At 33.9% G+C, this 19709-nt stretch overlaps 1 protein-coding gene and 1 pseudogene across 2 annotated transcripts; one reads left to right on the forward strand and one right to left on the reverse strand.

Annotated features, from left to right (window-relative positions):
* The first annotated feature begins 3592 nt into the window (after nt 1–3592).
* On the forward strand, nt 3593–5674 carry LOC105111855 (cytochrome P450 71A1-like; annotated as a pseudogene).
* A 7563-nt stretch (nt 5675–13237) lies between these two features.
* LOC105111854 (valencene synthase-like) lies at nt 13238–17161 on the reverse strand. 2 transcript variants are annotated; one of them, XM_011007321.1, is made up of 8 exons: nt 16969–17161; nt 16602–16863; nt 16136–16502; nt 15741–15959; nt 15488–15626; nt 15124–15372; nt 14255–14474; nt 13238–13373 (listed from the first exon to the last, which is right to left on the reverse strand). In XM_011007321.1, exons 1-8 carry the CDS (start codon nt 17101–17103, stop codon nt 13300–13302), a joined length of 1665 nt encoding a protein of 554 aa, XP_011005623.1. In that variant the 5' UTR covers nt 17104–17161; the 3' UTR covers nt 13238–13299. The 2 variants fall into 2 exon arrangements, with proteins under 2 accessions (XP_011005623.1, XP_011005622.1); XM_011007320.1 differs by lacking the exon at nt 13238–13373 and having other exon boundaries at nt 14101–14474.
* Nucleotides 17162–19709: the final 2548 nt, after the last annotated feature.

Raw genomic sequence — 19709 nt, forward strand, 5'->3', positions numbered from 1 at the left:
AGGTAAGACATAGGCCTACAACTTTCATATGGAGCCCAAGATCTAAAAAGGCCATTATCAAGTCCAAATTATAGCAACAACAAAGAAGCCCGAATCTGTCTTCCAGCCCGAGCACTGTTCGGTATTTTGGCCATATCTGGAGTTCTAGAAGTCCAAATGAGCTGAAATTTTTACACAAGAAAGCTGACACAATTGCCTACAACGTTCATGTTTGCAACTGGCTCCAATTTTGACGTTATCAATGACGTTTTGGGCAGACAAGAGAAGATAAGGATTGTCACCAAGTCAAAAGTTGGTCACCCACTTATCAATTAGTCATCAAATCAATAGTTCCCAATTTTGGCCTATAAAAGGAGACATTTGCCATGCATTTAGGCATCTTGGTGTTCAGATCAAGATCATGCTCTTCCTTTCTCTCTTTGTATTTTTTATGCTTTGTTTTCATTAATATTAAGTTTATGCCTTTCATTTCCTTTCCTTTACTTAGTTAACTTTTATGTTCTTATTTTGTTTATCTATTTTGCTTTCTTTCATTATGTCTAGCTAAGTTAATTATGTCAAGGTGAAAAGGTTACACTAATGGTGTAAGAATAAGTATAATGTAAACTTAATATGGACCTTAATGTTTGATACTAACATGTTTTATATTTGCTATCTTGTTCACTCTTTAATACTTTGCTTGTTAAATGACTAATCTTGATTTATGTTGTATAACACTTGGTACAACAAATGCTTGGCACTTTCATAGCCCATAATGTATGGTATAACCGACACCTGAGCTATGAAAGGAACTTGATTTGTTGTTAACATAAGTTATAATCATGAATGCTTGACGAGATTTACAAGTATTAGCATTAATAGCTATTAGAACCTTTTCCATTGTCAGAATCTCGATTCTCACATTCTACACATAAAAGCTATTAGAACCTTTCCATTGTTAGAATCTCGATTCTCACATTCTACACATAAGCCAAAAAGCCTTGTATACCTTTTTGATCCATATTTTTCATAATGGATAAGAGAATACTTAATAAGGATGATAACCCATCTCTATGGTATGCTAACAAATATTCCCAAAACATAACCTCATTTGAAAGGGTAGCCATATATTAAGGACTTTTTAACAAAATGGGTTGTTTATCAAACCTCAAAGAAAAATACAATGACACAAAAGAATAAGTTAATCCCTTGTTAAATAAGACTTTAGCTTTGAAGGAATATATATAAAGTATACCTGAGAAAATTATGTTAGATGTCTGGGCATCTTGCAAGGTGAGAGCAAAATCTTGTGCTTGTCTCTAACCTGCTGGGATAAAACCTCTACCACTTGCTCCATAACTTTACTGGCCATGCCCATTAGCTCCATGACTACCTTGAAACACTAGATAACTAGCGTATTGAGTTTAAGTAGGAGATGCAATAGATACAAATGCATTAAACAAGAAGAACTGCCTATTTAAACAATCCCTTAGTAAACAACCAATCTGTCCACAACCAAAATAAGCTTCTGTCTGCTTATAGTAAATTGAGCCATGATATTTAGATCTACAAGACTGACACAAAGGCTTCATGTCTGAGCCTTGCAGTGTTGATTGAATAGTACTCTGACTTCGAGTCTAACCACCTTCACTAATACCATGATTCCTAGCTCTCTTGATAGTAAACCTTAGCGAGGAATCATTGACTGTCTAATTATTCTTGGTAGCCTTCTCGTCCTCTGTCACGACCTATGTTAGACTGCTGTTGAAAAAAGGACTAACTCACCATCTTTGGTCTTTTTGGTTGAACCAACTAATACTTCATCGTTTAACTCTTATGCCTTGATATCCTAAACATGATCCACTACAACTGAGTATGTCTTAAACTTATAAGCCCTGATAGATATGATGAGGTAGCTATTAAGACCCCAAACAAACATTTTATTCTTCTTCTTATGGTCTGTATCATATAACTAATATATTTGGAAAGTCATGTGAACTCAACATCATATTCTGTCAATGTTAAATCACCCTAAACCAACCTCTTAAACTCATATGACTTGGCATCTCTCATATTTTCAGGTAAAAAACGCTCCAAAAACATTTTAGAAAACTTATTCCATGATATCAATGAAGAATCAACTGCTCTTTTATTCCTTTTAAACTTATACTAGTTCATAATCACCTTGCCTTCTAACCTGAAGGGTGCTAAAATCACTACATGATGATTCATGCATCCTATGGTTTCACACCTATGCCTTACTGCATCTAAAAAATGTTGTGGACTTTTTGAGCTATTAACTCTTTTAAATATGAGAGGTGCCAACTTAAAAAACTCTAACAAAGGCACATTCACTTCATGCACAATAATTATCCTTTTCATTCTCTCTTTTAGCTAAAAGATTAGCCATGATCAACATGAGCTGACCAATCTTATCCAAAATACTATCATCATATGACACCCTAACATTGGATTTCTTATCCTCATCTTGACCAACATCCAACCTAATACCTCCTTCAAACTCAATATCATCCTAAAACTTTGTCTCTAAAGGCTAAGTGAAGGTTTCCAAACCTTTCTTCTTCACCTCTCACCCGTGAGTTGAGTAATAAAAAAACCCTTTTAATCATCACTACATGGTTAATATACACTACATGTCTGACTCTTAATATATTCCTAAAAGAACACACATATATATAACAACACAAATATATATATATATATATATTGGAGGAAAACAAGCTAAACATGGAATTAAAGAATGACAACAAGATGAGACCGTTGCCAAGCTCCACATATTATAAGGGTTTAATATAATAGGGCTCTAATAATAACTTTGTCACAACTTGAATTCCAGGTTTGTGACTAGCAACACATGAGCGATATAACGAGGATACCACACCTATACTAAGTTTTAGAATATATCATAAAATAAAATATATAAAATCTCATAGTATTTTTCAAAATTTCAAAATATCTTTCGGAATCAATAAAAACAAATCATAACCCATAATACTTATTACAAAATAAAAATCCAGACTTTAAATAAAATATTATAATAGTAGAACACTCTAAACATCAAATCATGACTAAAAGAAAAAATCTTGTGGAAACAAGCAAGGCATAAAAAAAACAAAATTAACCTAATAACATAAACTAAAAACCTGAAAAGAAAGGGTGAGTTCAATATATATATACACACACTAAGCATATATATACACACACTAAGCATATTAATATATAGTAGACTAAGCATATATATACACACACACTAAGCATATTAATATATAGTAGTGATATACATGTCAAATTCTTTAGATATGAAACCTTAGATTTATATAACAAAGCAAAATCTCATTGCATGTTAGCTTTAAGACCTCAAAATCTCGGGACACCAATCTAGTTATGCTCTAATTAATACCTATATATCTCTTCCAACTATCACAAGTGCAGTTATATATATAGATTGAACTGCATCTTGTTGGTATCATCATGTGAGAAATTTATCTAAAGAGGAAATGGCTCAGGTGATCATGCTGCGGCAATGGTGTCAGGAACTGCAAAAAAATGATCATGCTCAATCCCTTGCTGTCCTTTTTTTCTCTTGTCCCTTCTATTTTCGCTTAGCCTAGTTAAAAGAGAAAAATTAAATTTACCTCCATCTCCACCAAAGCTACCCATAATTGGAAATCTTCACCAGCTAGGTAGACTTCATAGATCTCTCCGAGCCCTCCAGCAAAATATGGCCCTTTAATGCTTCTACATTTTGGGAAAACTCCAACTCTGATTGTTTCGTCGGCAGAGGTGGCTCAAGAGGTCATGAAAACTCATGATGTAGCTTTTGCAGGAGGGCCTCAAACAAGGGCTGTAGATGTTCTCTTCTATGGATGCGTTGATGTTGCATTTTGTCCCTATGGTGAGTATTGGAGACAAGTGAGGAAGATTCGTGTTCTTGAACTTTTGTGCCAAAAACGGGTGCAAGTATTTCAATTCGCGAGGGAGGAGGAAGTCGCAAACATGGTGGAGAAGGTGCGGCTTTCATGCCTCAACGGAGCTGCAGTAGATCTTAGTGATATGTTCCTCACTGTCTCAAACAACATGATATCAAGATCTGCTCTTGGTCGAGTATATGAAAATGAAGGCTGTGATGAGAGTTTTGGAGGATTGTCGAGGAAGGCGACTTGATAGCATCATTTAGCTTCAAAGATATGTTTCACCTTTTGGGATGGATGGATACTCTAACTAGCTTTGTTGCAGGTTTGAAACATACTTTCAAAGCATTGCATAATTTTCTTGATCAAGTGATCGAAGAACATGAGAGTTTAATGAACAATGACGAAACTATGGAACAAAATTATAGCTTGGAGAGGTCTGAACTGGGTAATGCTATATGGTCTTGACGACCTTCAATGTTAATGGCTGGGTCTTTTGTAGGATAACTATAGTAAGTTTGAAAAATTTGTTTGAGAGGGCTTTATATTTAGCATTGTCTGGACTATATGGACTGCTAGGAACAACTTGATATTTGAGGAACAAAAGCCACTATGGAAAGATATATTATGACATTTGTTTTACTTTGCTCCAGGATGGATCAGGAATCTCAACTCTTCCTTTTGGTATACCGGTGCTGATCTGTATAGGAATCATGAATGCATTTCGGCTTGGTCTGCTTAATTTCTAATTTAGTGTGGGTTTGTTTTGCTCAGCTTAATAGTAGGCTATAGGTTTTCTTGTATTTCTTTTTTGTAATTAAGCTAATGTTTAGACTACTAACTAAAGCTCTGTTCACACTGCTCATATTTTCTGTTTTTATTATATATCTATTCTCGATTTCAACAACAAAAAAAAAAATGACGAATCTGATATGAAAGAATTCTCGATTTCAACAACAAAAAAAAATGACGAATCTGATATGAAAGACATTGTGGATATTCTTCTTGATCTGCAAAAGAATGGAACGCTTGACATTGATCTTACTCGAGAGAACATTAAAGCATTCCTTATGGTCTCTCTCTCACTCTCTTGGCCACTCTTTTGTGATTGTGTTTGCTCGTCTGTGTCTATAAATAGCTCCATTTTCTTGTTGCAGGACATGTTTGTTGGAGGAACTGATACGACAGCAGCAGCTATGGAATGGGCGATGGCAGAGCTTGTGAAGAATCCTATTGTAATGAAGAAAGCCCAAGGAGAGGTAAGAAGAGTGGTAGGAAAGAAATCAAATCTCTGTAAGAAGCATATAAATGAGATGGTCTATCTAAAATGTGTTCTCAAAGAAAGCTTAAGGTTACATGGTCCTGCAATGATTGTAAGAGAAACATCTCAAGCCGTTAAACTACGAGGTTATGATATTCCTCCCAAAACAAGAGTGTTGATTAACGCCTGGGCAATTCATAGGGACCCCAAACAATGGGAAAGGTCTGAAGAGTTTAACCCCGAGAGATTTGATAACATTTCGGTCGATTTTAAAGGTCAACACAACCAATTCATGCCGCTTGGTGGGGGTAGAAGGCTTTGTCCCGGTCTCTCATTTGCAGTCATAGGAGCAGAAATGGTTCTAGCAAACCTTCTGTACTGGTTTGATTGGAACATACCCCATGGTGGGAATCCAGAAGACCTGGACATGTCTGAGTCTAATACAATGATTATTCTTAAGAAGACACCCCTTGTACTTGTTCCAGTAATGCTCTCTACTTGATGTTCTTTTTTCTGTCTTCAATCCCTTCTTCAGACACTTCGGCTCCTGCTTTTTCCTTAATGTTTAAGATATAATAATTGGATGTGATCTGGCATTGATCTTTCCCATTCCGTGAAATCCTAAACATTATTTCTGCTTGTCCTTGCAGATATATCACCTTTTTTTTCTTCTCCATTTTTTCACGTCAATTAAACAATGGAATTGCGTTTTTTTAACATTTTTTCTCCATCATTTCACGGCTGTTTACGTGCTCCTGTCATTTCCATTATTTACATGTCCAAGGCCTAGTTTAAGCAAGGAATTGCGTTTTTTGACCTAGTAGTTTCAACATATCTCTTTCAGCTAGCTACCGATGAATAAACAATGTCAAGAAGCAATATGACATTGTTGAGGTTAGGTGTCAATTTTAAGTGGTATTTCTTTCATAATATATTCAAACCTAATTTTCCGTGAGATAAACAAAAGATTCCATCTGGATCGATCCGTCAAGGTATTCGTGTCAAGAAATTAACTATTGATCCAAGGTCAAATACTAACATGGCATTATTCTTAAAAAAATAATAATCATAATTAGCAATAAGAAATGTTAAATGTTGTGCTCATTGTTGTATGTGTGCGGTGTTAGAGTGATCATTTACTCGTACTCATATGTATATCTGAAAAATATAGGAAAATAAGGAATTTTTATATTTTATTAGTGAAAAAATAGGATGGGAGTCGTCACCTGGTATTTTGATCATTAGGAACCCTAACTGGTTTTAGAAATCAAGTACGAGGACTGATTGCGTAAATGAAAGGTATTAGCACCCCAAATATATTCTATCTAAAGTAAGGTGCATTGTTTAATTGTCTGATAAATGCTAAGGTTTCATTGTATTTCTAATTATTGATCTATCTATGGTTTAATAAAAAGTCCTCCTTGATAAGGAGATCCTTATCTTATTGGTTAAAACCTAACCGTCCTAATGTCAATAAAAAAACTACTTTTTCAATATCAGGAATACGTTTTACGTATAAATTCATAATCCCTGATAATAAAAGAAAAAAATATTTTTTTTTGAAAATTTTGAAATATTAAACAAGTTCTTATGACTTTAATAAACTAGTTATTAAAGCAAAAAATGCATGCTAAAATTTTTTTTTTTGAAGTTTTCTTTGTTGTATGAAAATAGAATATGAGTTTTTTTAGCTTTGAGAAATATGGCCGTATGCATGAAAATAAATTATTTTTGAAAATCGGGTATTTTAATACAGAATTTTGTATCTTTACAATGTAAAAATACAGACCGATATTAATCAAAATGTTGTAGAAAAAAACACGCAGGAAAAATCCTGAATTTCCCAAAAATGATTTTTTATTTATTTATTTTTTAGGGCTATGCTAATCCAAAATGAAACTGGGCCGAAATCAGCCTAAAATGAAATCAGGCCTCCATTCTATAGGGCTGGTATTAGTCCAGCCACATGGGCTGGGTTGATGTTCTAGCCCGTAGCAACATGGTTGGACTTAGCCCAGCCGCGTGGGTTGGGCTGATGTTCCAGCCCGCAACAATCATGAACTAGTTATTATGCATGAACACAGTAACTAACTAATTCTTCTTCTTACCTGCAGAACGTGCATAGTGCATGTTCTGCATGTAACAAGTTGAACAATGACTGACGATTATGAGGGGGAATAACAAGATGAACAATGACTGACGATTATGAGGGGGAAGAGAATTACTTGAGGTGATGAACTCGGATAACTGAGCTGATGGTGATGCTGGTGCCCGTTCTCGGTGGTGTTGTGGTGGCGGTTTTCCCTCCTTCTCTCCTGCCTCCTTTGTTTCTCTTCTTAGCCCTCTCCTCTTTTTTTTTTTTTTCTAGTTATCTTCTCTTTTTCTCCTCTATCTCTTCGTGGCCGTCAGTGGCGGTCAGGTGGTGTGTTGTGGTGGTGGAGAGGAAGTACGGTGGCAGCTGTGGTTGTTCTTCTTCTCTAGTATATTTTCTTCTCTGTCACTTCCCATTCTTCCCCACTTCTTGGATAGCTTCCCTCCTTTTCTCCTCTATCCCGGTCCAAAACGTTCCCCCCTTCTATAATATTTCTCTCCAATTGTTCCCTACTTTCTCTTCGCTATTCTTTCCCTTCTTCTTGTCTTTCATTTCTACTCTTTCGGTCCCTTTTTCTTCACTCCTTTCTCTCTCAAAAAATTATTGTTTCTCTCTTTTAGTCTCTCCTTTCTCTCTAAAAAAACTAACAGACTCTATCTCTCGGTTTCCCTTCTTCTCTTTCTTTTTCTTCTATTTTGCCTGAGCTTCTCTCCTCTCAAAACCAAAACCCCCTCTTATTTTTTGTTCATCTATAAACCTCCTTGTCTTCTTTCTCAAATCGTTCCTCCCTTCTTTATTTTTCTTCTTCTTCTTCCCTCTATGTTCTATTCGGTTCCCCCCCTCTCTCTCACATTCATCCCCTCTCTCTTCTCTTTATCTCTCTTCCTCTATTTATAAGCACGAAGAGAGAGAGGCAACCCTACCCTATCTCATCCGGTTGTAGGGCAGGGTGGTGTGGGGTGGCTTTTGCACAGCCATCCCAGTTGTTGTAGGGCATGGGCTAGGCTAATGTTCCAGCCCACAACAACCATGAACTGGTTACTGTGCGCATGCACATTAACTAGCTAATTATTCTTCTTGCCTGCAGAATGTGCACAGTACACGTTCTGCATGCAAGAGGATGAACAATAACTGATGATTATAAGGGGGAAGAGAATTACTTGAGGTGATGAACTCGGATAGTTGAGCTGATGGTGATGCTAGTGCCCATTCTCGGTGGTGTTGCGGTGGTGGTTTTCCCTTCTTCTCTCCTGCCTCCTTTGTTTCTCTTCTCAGCCCTTTCCTTTTTTTTTTCTCTCTCGTTATCTTCTCTTTTTCTCCTTTGTCTCTTCGTGGCCGTCAACCCTTTTTTTTTTCTCTCGTTATCTTCTTTTTTTCTCCTTTGTCTCTTCGTGGCCGTCAACGATGGTCAGGTGGTGTGTTGTGGTGGTGGAGAGGAAGCACGATGGCAGCTGTGGTTGTTCTTCTTCTATGGTATTTTTTTCTTCTCTGTCACTTCTCGTTCTTCCCCGCTCCTTGGATAGCTTCCCTCCTTTTTCTCCTCTGTCCTGGTCCAAAATGTTCCCCCCTTTTGTAATATTTCTCTCTGGTTGTTCCCTACTTTCTCTTCTATATTCTTTCCTTTCTTCTTGTCTTTCATTTCTACTCTTTCGGTCCCTTTTTCTTCACCCTTTTCTCTCTCAAAAATATAATTTTTTTTCTCTCTTTTGGTCTTTCTTTTCTCTCTTACAAAACTGGCGAACTCTTTCTCTCTCTCGGTTTCCCTTCTTCTCTTCCTTTTTCTTCTGTTATGCCCGAGCTTTTTTCCTCTCAAAACCAAAACTCCCCCCTATTTTCTGTTCGTTTGTAAACCTCCCTGACTTCTTTATTAGATTGTTCCTCCCATCTTTATTTTTTTTCTTTTTCTTCCCCCTCTGTTCTGTTCGGTTTCCCCCCCTCTCTCTCACATTCGTCCCCCCCTTCTTCTCTTTGTATCTCTTCCTCTATTTATAAGTAGGAAGACAGAGAGGCTACCCTGCCCTGTCTCATTATGGTGCAGGGCAAGGGGGTGTGGGGTGGCTTCTGCATAGCCACCCCAGTAGCTGTAGGGCATAACCTCCATTCTCCTTTCTTCATCATAGTAGCAGGTGAGTGTGGGTATGGGTTGTGTCGTGTGTTTTTGGGCAAGTAAGGGGATAAGTCAGGGGAATGAGAGAGAGGATGCATTACAGGGGAGAGAAACTTCTTCTTCCCCTGCCTCTACATGTGTAAGGGAAGAAGAAGGAAAAACAGTGTCGCCTAAAAGACGACACTGTTTTGCTTTTTTTTTTTTTGAAAAATGATGCATGAAACGACTTTGTTTTTCCTAAAAAGCATTGTTTCATTTAAAAGGAAATCGATGCCAAAGTGTTAGATTTCAAGTCAGTCCTTTAATTTATGCGCATTTTGCTTTTTGGTCCCTAGTATCGGATTTCTTCAATTAAGTCCTTGATTGACTATCAAACTTTAATATTTATGTAACTAAGCCCTTGATTTGACTAAATTAACTCTCCAAAATTATAATTTGACCCCAAAACTTTAATTCCTTTCAATTAAAGCCTAAATTAACTTAAAAATCAAAATTTCTTATAATCAAACCTCCATAAATTCAATTAAACCTTTAATAAAATTTAATTGAGTTCATAAATATCTGATTTTGTATTTTCCCCCTTAAATCAAATTTTCTTCATCAACTGGGCTCTCATCAGTCAACAATATATTATAAAATTTTAATCTTTGTATTTTTAAACCTTCTCAACCAATTTTTGACCATTTTCTAGGCATTTTGACATCCTTTTTTCACTTTTATTATTTTGTAATATATTTTTTTCTTTTTTTATGTTGGGACCTAAAAATGGGTTACGACCCTCATTGTGAGGGAGATCAAAACTTCTATTAGATGGAACTGTTGCAGTCATGGAATCGGCAATAACAGATTTCATTGTCTATTCCAAACTTAACTAGAAGTGGCTAAAAAATATTATTCTAATACCAACCAGAATTAAGAACCTCAAATTAACCCCTGGGAAATACTAAGAACTATATTGAGTCTATGTTGTAAAAATGGTCAAGATGTTGATCTCTTTTTCTTAAATAGTCAAGTAGTGATATAACTATATCCCTTAAATCACCATTTGACCATAACTACAATATCAATCAATCTTCCTTAATCAAGATATTATAGCTAACATGCCACTCAAATTGATATTAGTGGATCATAAAGTATCAATTTGTCAACTATTAATTGATGTTGTTGACAAGATACAACCCTGGTAAACACATAATTTTCAATGAAAATGTAAGGGAGAGTAATTATATAATTGTCAAATGCTTCATAAATAAAATAATAACTTGCTTTAATGTGCTTGGTGCACTTATGAAAAACAAGATTGTTAACAATTAGAATAGTATTGGGTGTTATCAAAATGAAAAGAAGTAATAGTAAGATAAGGAATATCGAGTTCACCCAACAAACTTAAAAGCCAAATAATCTTAGAGCATGCAAATGACATAACACAATATTCAAACTCATTTGAGAATTTAGAAACTAGATCATGCTTCTCACTATTCTAAGAAATAAAAGCATCACCGAAACAGATGTATTAACCAGTAACTGAATGACGAGTATGAGGAAAATCAACTCAATTCGCATTACTAAAACCAATAGTCTATAAAGAAGTCCTATCGAGAAGGAATAACCATTGACCATAAATACCCATGATATAAGAAAGGATACATCGCACAATGGCCAAGAATTGCAAGGAGCATACATAAATTAAATTGTTATACAATAAAAGAAATATCATGCTGAGTAATTATCAAATAATTCAAACTCCCTACTAGCTGCCTTTATGATGATATATTAGATAATATCTTGCAATCATCTTATGGTTACATTAAGTTGACCTCCATTGGTATAAGGACCATATAACTACATTGAAGACCAACTAGGGTGAGAAGCTCTTATATATACTTGTGTTGATATAAAAACGTGTTAGTCAAGAAACAATATACCTAAATATCAAGAAAATACTACAGGGTATTGAGATCTTTCATAAGAAATGATTAGTTAAAATGCATTTATAGATGCTCAATCAACTAAGAATTAGGTCCTTTAATAACAATATCATCCTTATATATAAGAAGTACAACAATGAAACATAATCTAAATAAAATTAAAATCATGAAGAGTAGAATGAAATTTCTCAAATCAAGTACATGGTGCTTGCTTTAATTTATATAAAGATCACTTTGAATGGCAAACCTCAAAAGAGGAGAGAGTGAACATGCTAAGTGAATGAGCTATATATGTTTTTTTTCTTTAAGGTTTCCATACAAAAATGCATTTATCACATTTATATTTCAAATTAACCACCCTTTTAGGTTAGTAATAACCATAACAATGTGAGTAGTAGTAATCTTAGCCACAAACACCTCCTTAGAATCAAACCTTGCTCCTTTTGATTTTCAAAAGCCACAAGACGAGATACTTATCAATAATTAAAAGTTGTTTAAGAATATTTATTCATGATATGTTATGATATTTGAAGAGCTTGATTGTTTTTTGTTGATGGCATTGCAACCTTTATTTTGGTTATCATGGAAAGTTAATTTGAGTTTTGTCAAATGAAAGTAAAAGTTAAGTGTGAGGGAATTTGTTGAGAATGCAAAATATCATATTTTTCTTCTTTAATGTTTATTACTTTATACTTATTTGATATCTGAATATAGTCATTATTTTTATATTTTGATTTAGGATGTAAATCGAGATGTTAATGATGAAACGATATTAATTGAACGATTCTGGATAATTTCAACACAACTTCGTAATTAGAGTATAATTCATTGAATATTTAAATTTGATGGTTATTATTGGAGAGTATTTTTAGAGATTTGGTAGGCTTTTAAAGATTTAAAAAAAATGTAAAAGAGAAAAGGGAGATCAAGTTAGATTTCATCTCCTCTCTTTTTTTTTCTTCCTCTTCCCTATTTTTTATTGTCTCCTTCATTGTTTATAAGATCATACTATGTAACTAAATTTGACTTAGTCGAAGGAAACAAAAGCCTCTGAATCAATAAAATTGTGATATCTATTTTTTTCATTGTTTAATCTATTCTTTGAGTATTAAATGCTCTTTAGAGTCTATTTTTTATGATTGTTTCGTTTAATTAATAGGAAGCATTTAGTTTATTATTTCTTGCATTCTACTGCTAGGTTAGATATCAAATCCATAATTGTTTGATCTTTTTAATTTGCAAAGAAAATAAAAATTAATGATTTGCTACATCATAAATTAGTAAATCTTAGAAAAAATTTTCAACTAAATTAAATGCAATTGTTTGTGCTTGTGTTGTTTAGTTTCATCAATCTCTCTAATTTTTAAGGTTGTTATTAAATTAAATTTGAAGGCTTGTCTTGAGTTGTTTAGTAGTTAGAGTTAATTAGACTATTAAATTAAATTTTAAGGCTTGTCTTGAGTTGTTTAGTAGTGAGTTGTTTAGTAGTTAGAGTTAATTAGATTTCTTATTTTATAATTGACTATAACTAAGGAGAAATAAAAAAATAGTTCTAATGATAAATATTTAAAATGCTAATTGATATATATTCATCGATAATCAGTTGTAAAAGACCTTATGATAAATATTGGCTTGAACCAAGGTTTGTTCTTTTGATTAATTTGAATATTTTAATTTGAGTTGTTTCTTAGTTATTTTACTTTAAATTGTTTTTGTTATACTCAAACCCTCTATTTTTATTTTGTAGCATAATATTAGAGTAGATACTCTTTGTGAAAATAATTTTGATTTGCACGAGTACATTTTTTGTTAAACAATCTGGGTTTAATTTTTAGTTTCCTTTGACAGCAAACCAACTATATATATCAAACTAAAATAGAAAAAATACAAAATAAGAAAAATAAGTCTCCTTATACTATTAGAAAAATAAGTGCATGGGGCTATAACCGGCAGGAATTTGTTTCCATTGTAATCGCAAGCGAAAATCCGCAACCTAGCAGTTATATTGGCACTGAATCTATAAGCAATGACGCAACATTGTTTTTCATAACTTTTCCAACATGGGTATACCCATCTTCCTCCTTGTAAATGACATCCATGACTCTCGAAAGATTGAGAATGCGCTCAAGCAGAAAGAATTATAATTTTTTTGTTTTGTTGTAAACATGTAAAGATTATATATGAGAAAATTGTAATAAAAAAAGATAAAAAGAATTAAGTGTTTAATTTAAAAATGGTCAAATATCTCAAGAACAAATAAAATTATATTGTATTTTTTATGAAAAATGTAAGAACATATTTTTATATATATTTTGGGATTTAATAATTAATTTATTGAAGTCTTAGAATTTACTTAATATTTTAAATTTTTAAATCATATCAAATCACAAAGCTGTTTATTTCAGGTAGTGTGTGTGAAGGGAGCTAAAAATTTCTCTGGTCATAATCAGTCTCTTATCCTCGAATCTCTAACAAATACCAGTATATCTGGATTTCTTATTAATTCTCAATCAAATATTAGATAACGACTCTTAAAGAACTAAATCAAGCAAATGAATAAAAAATTATCAGTCGATGTCACATGAAGAACATGCGACATTTGTTATACTCAAACCCTTCATCTTTGTTTGCCTAGCACAATATTAATTAGGCTAGATACTCTTTGTATAAACAATAAATACTCAAACTATTATATTTTTGTTAAACAGTCTTGGTTTTATTTTATTTTTAGTTGTCTACAACACGAAGCATAAATCAAACTAAAATAGAGAAAGTACAAAATAAGAAAAACAAGTCTCCTTTGATCCTCATTAGCATGGGGCTATAACCGGCAGGAATTTGTTTCCATTGTAATCGCAAGCGAAAATCCGCAACCTAGCAGTTATATTGGCACTGAATCTATAAGCAATGACGCAACATTGTTTTTCATAACTTTTCCAACATGGGTATACCCATCTTCCTCCTTGTAAATGACATCCATGACTCTCGAAAGATTGAGAATGCGTTCAAGCAGAGGCATTGGCACAGCGGTAGGTTTGAGACACTCTTCATTTATATCCTTCCAAGCATTGACGACTTGCATATGAAACTCTTCATACACTTCTTGTTCCGAGAGACCGTATTGCCTTATGTAACATTCAACTCCTGAGGCGGCATGTCCTCTCTCTTGTTCAAACTGAAAAGTATATATAATAAAATTAAAAGAAGCTCAGACCTTTATGACATGTGGAGGGTAGATTTTTTTGTAATGGTTGGAAATAAAGGAAAAGGTTTGGGAATTAATCCATACTTTCAGCTATAATTAGCAAAGCAATCATGGAGCACAATTATATATGGTCTATTATAATAAATTGACATAAAAATAAATGTATCAAACTTAACCATATTTATGGCATCAATGGAATTAGTTTTTTATTTTTTCATTGTCAAATTTAACTTTATAACTTAAACTGTTAAATAAAATCTCAATATATAATTGATATTATTTTTTAACATACCTTTCAAGTAAAAGTTTTTAAACTTGAAATTTACACAAATTCATGATATTTTTATCAAATAAATAAAAATAATAAGATTTAAATTTATGACTGTTTAATCATTAAAACTCTAATATATATTAAAGATTCAACCCAACCTACTAACTTAAGCTGTCAAATAAAATTCTGAAATATAATTTATATAATTCTTTTACACTCCTCACCAATCCGATCAGTTCATCCATTTCCAAACTATCAAGTTATCCTAACTCCAACAGCTATTACTTTCAAGGAATTTCAAACAATCTTTACTTGAATGGTTTTTAACAAATTAAAATAAGCTCATACCTTATGTGATTTTACATCATCCATGAGTCTGGCAATTGTTTCTGAGGCTCTAATAATTTTAGGGTGATTGAACACCCAGTCAAATGCTTGCTCGGTCACCATGTCGCCCATGCCAACGAAAGACACGGTTGCGAGCATGCAATAACCAGTCGTTACTAGAGCCACCTGCATATATTCTTCCATCGTCGGGATATGATTTTCATGGAACCATTTGGCTTCGTTAAAGTAGGCGTGGACTAGAACTTTCATCTGTTAGACACCGTACATATAAAAATGAATACTACGTTAAACATAATAGAGTAATTTCCACAACATAGTTTATTAGTATTTGATTTAAGGAGAGAGTGAAGAGTGTGGTGCATACTGCTTCTTTTCCATAGTGGACTCTGTAGGACCATCCCTCCTTCGCCACTTTTTCCTCCATTTCGCTATAAACATTCAGTAGTGCCTCATAACATATTTTCATGTAATCTGGAAGGTGGTCCATGCTTTTAGTGTCCCACCTGAAAATTAAGTGTCCAGGTTTTTGTAATCGCATTGTAACCGTTATTTGTCTCTTAATTAAGCTCTACTTTTAAAAAAATAAAAAATAAAAGAGCCGTTTCCAGGCAACAAACCTGTCAATTGCTGCTGTGAAAAGTTCCAGCTCTTCAAGGGTGCCATAAACATCATAGATGTCATCAATAATCGATGTCATGGCTATTACTTTGGTAAGTATTTTCCTGGCGAGGGAGTACTGAGGCTCAAAATATACACCTACTATCCAAAAGAAGCACTCGACCACCCTGTCCCTTGCAAAAGGAAGCCTTCTAGCAAAGTCCAAACCCTTCCACCACCTGAAACAAATAAAATATTGAGCACTATCTGAAGAAGTAAATAGCTTCACAAGAAATCCTCAAAAAAAGAAAAAGAAGAAAAAAGCGCTAATGCACGCATTATAACTTGTCTCTGCGTCAATATTCATTTTAACATGTCAACGTGCTTCCATTCTAAATTTGGATACAAGCATCACCTTGTAATTTCTGCAAGCTCTTCTTTATGTAATTCTTGCACGAGATTGAAATTCAACTTTCCAAGCCTTAGTAAAGTTTTGTTACATGACGGCTCGTCCTGATAGATAGAAATGTAGCGCCTGCTCTCCAGTCTTGGAACGCCCCTTCGGATGGGCTGCTTTAGGGCATGAGAAACTTTTGCTGCTAGTGGACAGTCTGGACTAGTTGCCATGGACTTGAGGTGGATGGTTGTTAAAGCAAGGGCCTCGTCAAGAATATCTTCTCCATGCACCGCTAGATGGGCTGCTTCATAGAGACCTAGGATGCCTCGAACATCATTGGATTGCTTGAAATAACCTTTGTCATCTTTGAACTTGTTAAATATATCTGAATTAAATCACCAGAGAAATAGACTTGAAAATTTGTATGAAGATTATGTTATGCACATTTCTTATAACAAATGGCCGTACATATACTTATAATTACCACATGAAACGTTGTAGCCATGTTGTCTTAGTAGTCGAAAACCAAGAGCAGTGTTGTAAAGGTCATCATCTTCCATACCAATACGGTTATTGTAGATATGTTGTAGTGCTTCTTCTATCTCTGTTTCAAAGTGGTAAGCCACACCTAGGCGCTGGATTGCATCTATAAGATCCAGCTGTTGTGATGAATTACTAGCCAAGAGTTCCCTCGTAAATTGTTCCCTTAGCTTTTCAATTTCTTGCAATTCAATGGCTTCATGCACCTGCATTAGTTACCATAATATTAAACGCATCATTAAATTTCTCAAAGGGAGAAGAAAATAACAAAGAAACACACACACAATTTTGTCCTTTTTGCATGCAATGACCTTGTCTTTGGGGAGATGGGAAATGAATTGATCACCCCAAATGCTTGGATGAAAATTGGCTGTCCGGCGAATAATCTCATTATGATGAGCTTCAGGAGTCTTGGGTACAACTTCTTGGGAGACTTGGGTAGACATGCTGCTTCGGCAAGGATGCTTAGTAGATGGCAAGTTTTTTTATCGGTTAGGGAAATAGAGCAGTGAACAACATCTGCATAGATCACGTGTATTTATAGGCACCAGGGGGGGTGGGGGCGGGGTCGGTGGGTGGGTGGTGTTTATTAATCACGTGAGAATATGTGTCTATATATATATATATATATATTACTAGTGAAAACTACATGGTATTCAACTAGAGAAGTCGGAGCGGTCGATAAAGGTGTACGCAGGGGGGAGACAGGAAAAGAAAGGGACACAGAAAAAGATGGCAAAGGACGAATGCATATTTCCCATACATTTCTTTTAGGTTTCCATACAACAACGTCAGCAATCTTGTTTAACACAAGGGCGTTGAAAATTCAGGTAATATTACTTGAATTTTCACGTGATTAATAAATTTGAGTTATAAATTCTCACGTAATATATTACCTGATAAAGGTGTACGCAGGGGGGAGACAGGAAAAGAAAGGGACACAGAAAAAGGTAGCAAAGGACGAATGCATATTTCCCATACATTTCTTTTAGGTTTCCATACAACAACATCAGCAATCTCGTTTAACACAAGGGTGTTGAAAATTCAGGTAATATTACCTGAATTTTCACGTGATTAATAAATTTGAGTTATAAATTCTCACGTAATAAGTTTTCATTAGTAATATATATATATATATATATACAAAGGGAGCAATTTGATGAATGCAAGAACAACTTTAGAAATATATATATATATATATATATATATATATATAGACACATATTCAGGTAATATATTTCGTGAGAATTTTTTATTTTCTCATGAATTTTTCTACGATTCTTGCTTAGTATTAGTTTATATTTTTATACTGTAAAGATACAAATCCGATATTAAAATATTTGATTTTTTTTTATGTTGCAAGAAAATCTAAAACAATAATAAAAATATATTTTGTTTTCATGCATATGATCAAGTCTAAATATATATATATAAATCATATTGTATTTTTATATAAAATTAAGAGCATCCTCAAAAAGATATGTATTAGCATGTATTTTGAGTTTTAATAACCAGTTTATTAAAGCCATGAGAACTAGGCCTATATTTCAAAAATTCAAAAAAATATTTTGTTTTCTTTTAGTATTTGGGAGGCGAAACATATATGTAAGATATATTCTTGATATTGAATAAAAAGATAGTTCTTTTATGTTGACATTAGAACGATTAGGTTTTTTACCTAATAAGATAAAGATCTCCTTAATGTGAAATTTTTTTCTTAAACCTTATATAGACCAATAATTACAAAGCATAACAATATCTTAGTTTATATCAGACAATTAAATAATATAGTTTATCTCAAGTAAGGCATATTGGAGGTGCCAATATCTTCTCTTTATACAACCAGTTCCCTTGCCTGATCTCTGAGACCGACTAAGGTTTCTGGTGACCAAAATACTAGGTAGCAACTCTCATTCCCTCTTTCCACTAATAAGGGGGCAAGAATGTCTTGTCATTTCTATTTCCCCATCTAAAGGGATATTCGTTATGACATCGCATACGTGCGCTACCACCTATCAAAGATCCATGAGTCCAAGTTAGTCCTCAAAAGTCAAGGCTTTTACCTTGTTATGCTTCATGACTTGATCATCAAGGTCATAGTCTTAGTGACCTTAATTGTGGTTGTAATGATGGTTACTAGGGTGAAGTGGCCTCTAATGGTAATTGTTGGAATGCTTACTATTGTTAGAGTCATCAAAGTTATTATGACTATTGGTAGTCATATTGGCAGTTTCTACAGAGAAAAATTATTTAAGGATTCCTATACTTGTCATTAGAATGCTCTCCCATTAGCTTGCCTTGTTTGTAAAGTTTTTATAAATTCCACTCTCTTAGAAAGGTTGTTCATCTAAGTGAACATGTTGTTTACATTAGCTTGCATAAGCTGTGATTACTTTTGAATAACCCTAAGAGCATTACTAATGTTCGGGTACTTGGTGTTAGCAGTAGACACTCTAATGGTAGTAACAATGGTGTGAATAGATGGAGTGATAAGGTGGCTCAAAAATAGGGGAGAAATAAGGATGAACACTTACACTCTATAACACGACCAAAAGATTGATATCTTCTCCCAAGTGTAGGAGTGTCAAAGTAATAAATAACCCGACAACACTAGGGTCGAACCTTAAGGAGGTTAATTGTATAAATTATAGATAACAATAATACAATAACAACAACAGTAGTAACAATAATAACAATAATAATAAAAATAATAGTAGTAGTAGTAGTAGTAAAGAAAAAGAAGAAAAAGTTGATAAGAACTTTGAGATGGAAGATTAACGTAAGGATTAAACAATGATAACAATAAATATCAAGGTTAGAGGATCAATTAATGATATGTCAAACAAGTATAATATAAACTCTTATTATTCAATTGGAAACCACACATAAAGGAGGTTCCAATCAGATTATAGATTGTTAACATGATTACATTAGTCATCTTATTCGATTAATGCTAATACTTGTAAATCTCGTCAAGCATTCATGATTATAACTTATGTTAACAACAAATCAAGTTCCTTTCATAACTCAAGTGTCGGTTATACCATACAGT

This window comes from Populus euphratica, unplaced genomic scaffold (genome assembly GCF_000495115.2).
Source record: "Populus euphratica unplaced genomic scaffold, PopEup_1.0 scaffold313.1, whole genome shotgun sequence".
In the NCBI taxonomy this organism is placed as follows: Eukaryota; Viridiplantae; Streptophyta; class Magnoliopsida; order Malpighiales; family Salicaceae; genus Populus; species Populus euphratica.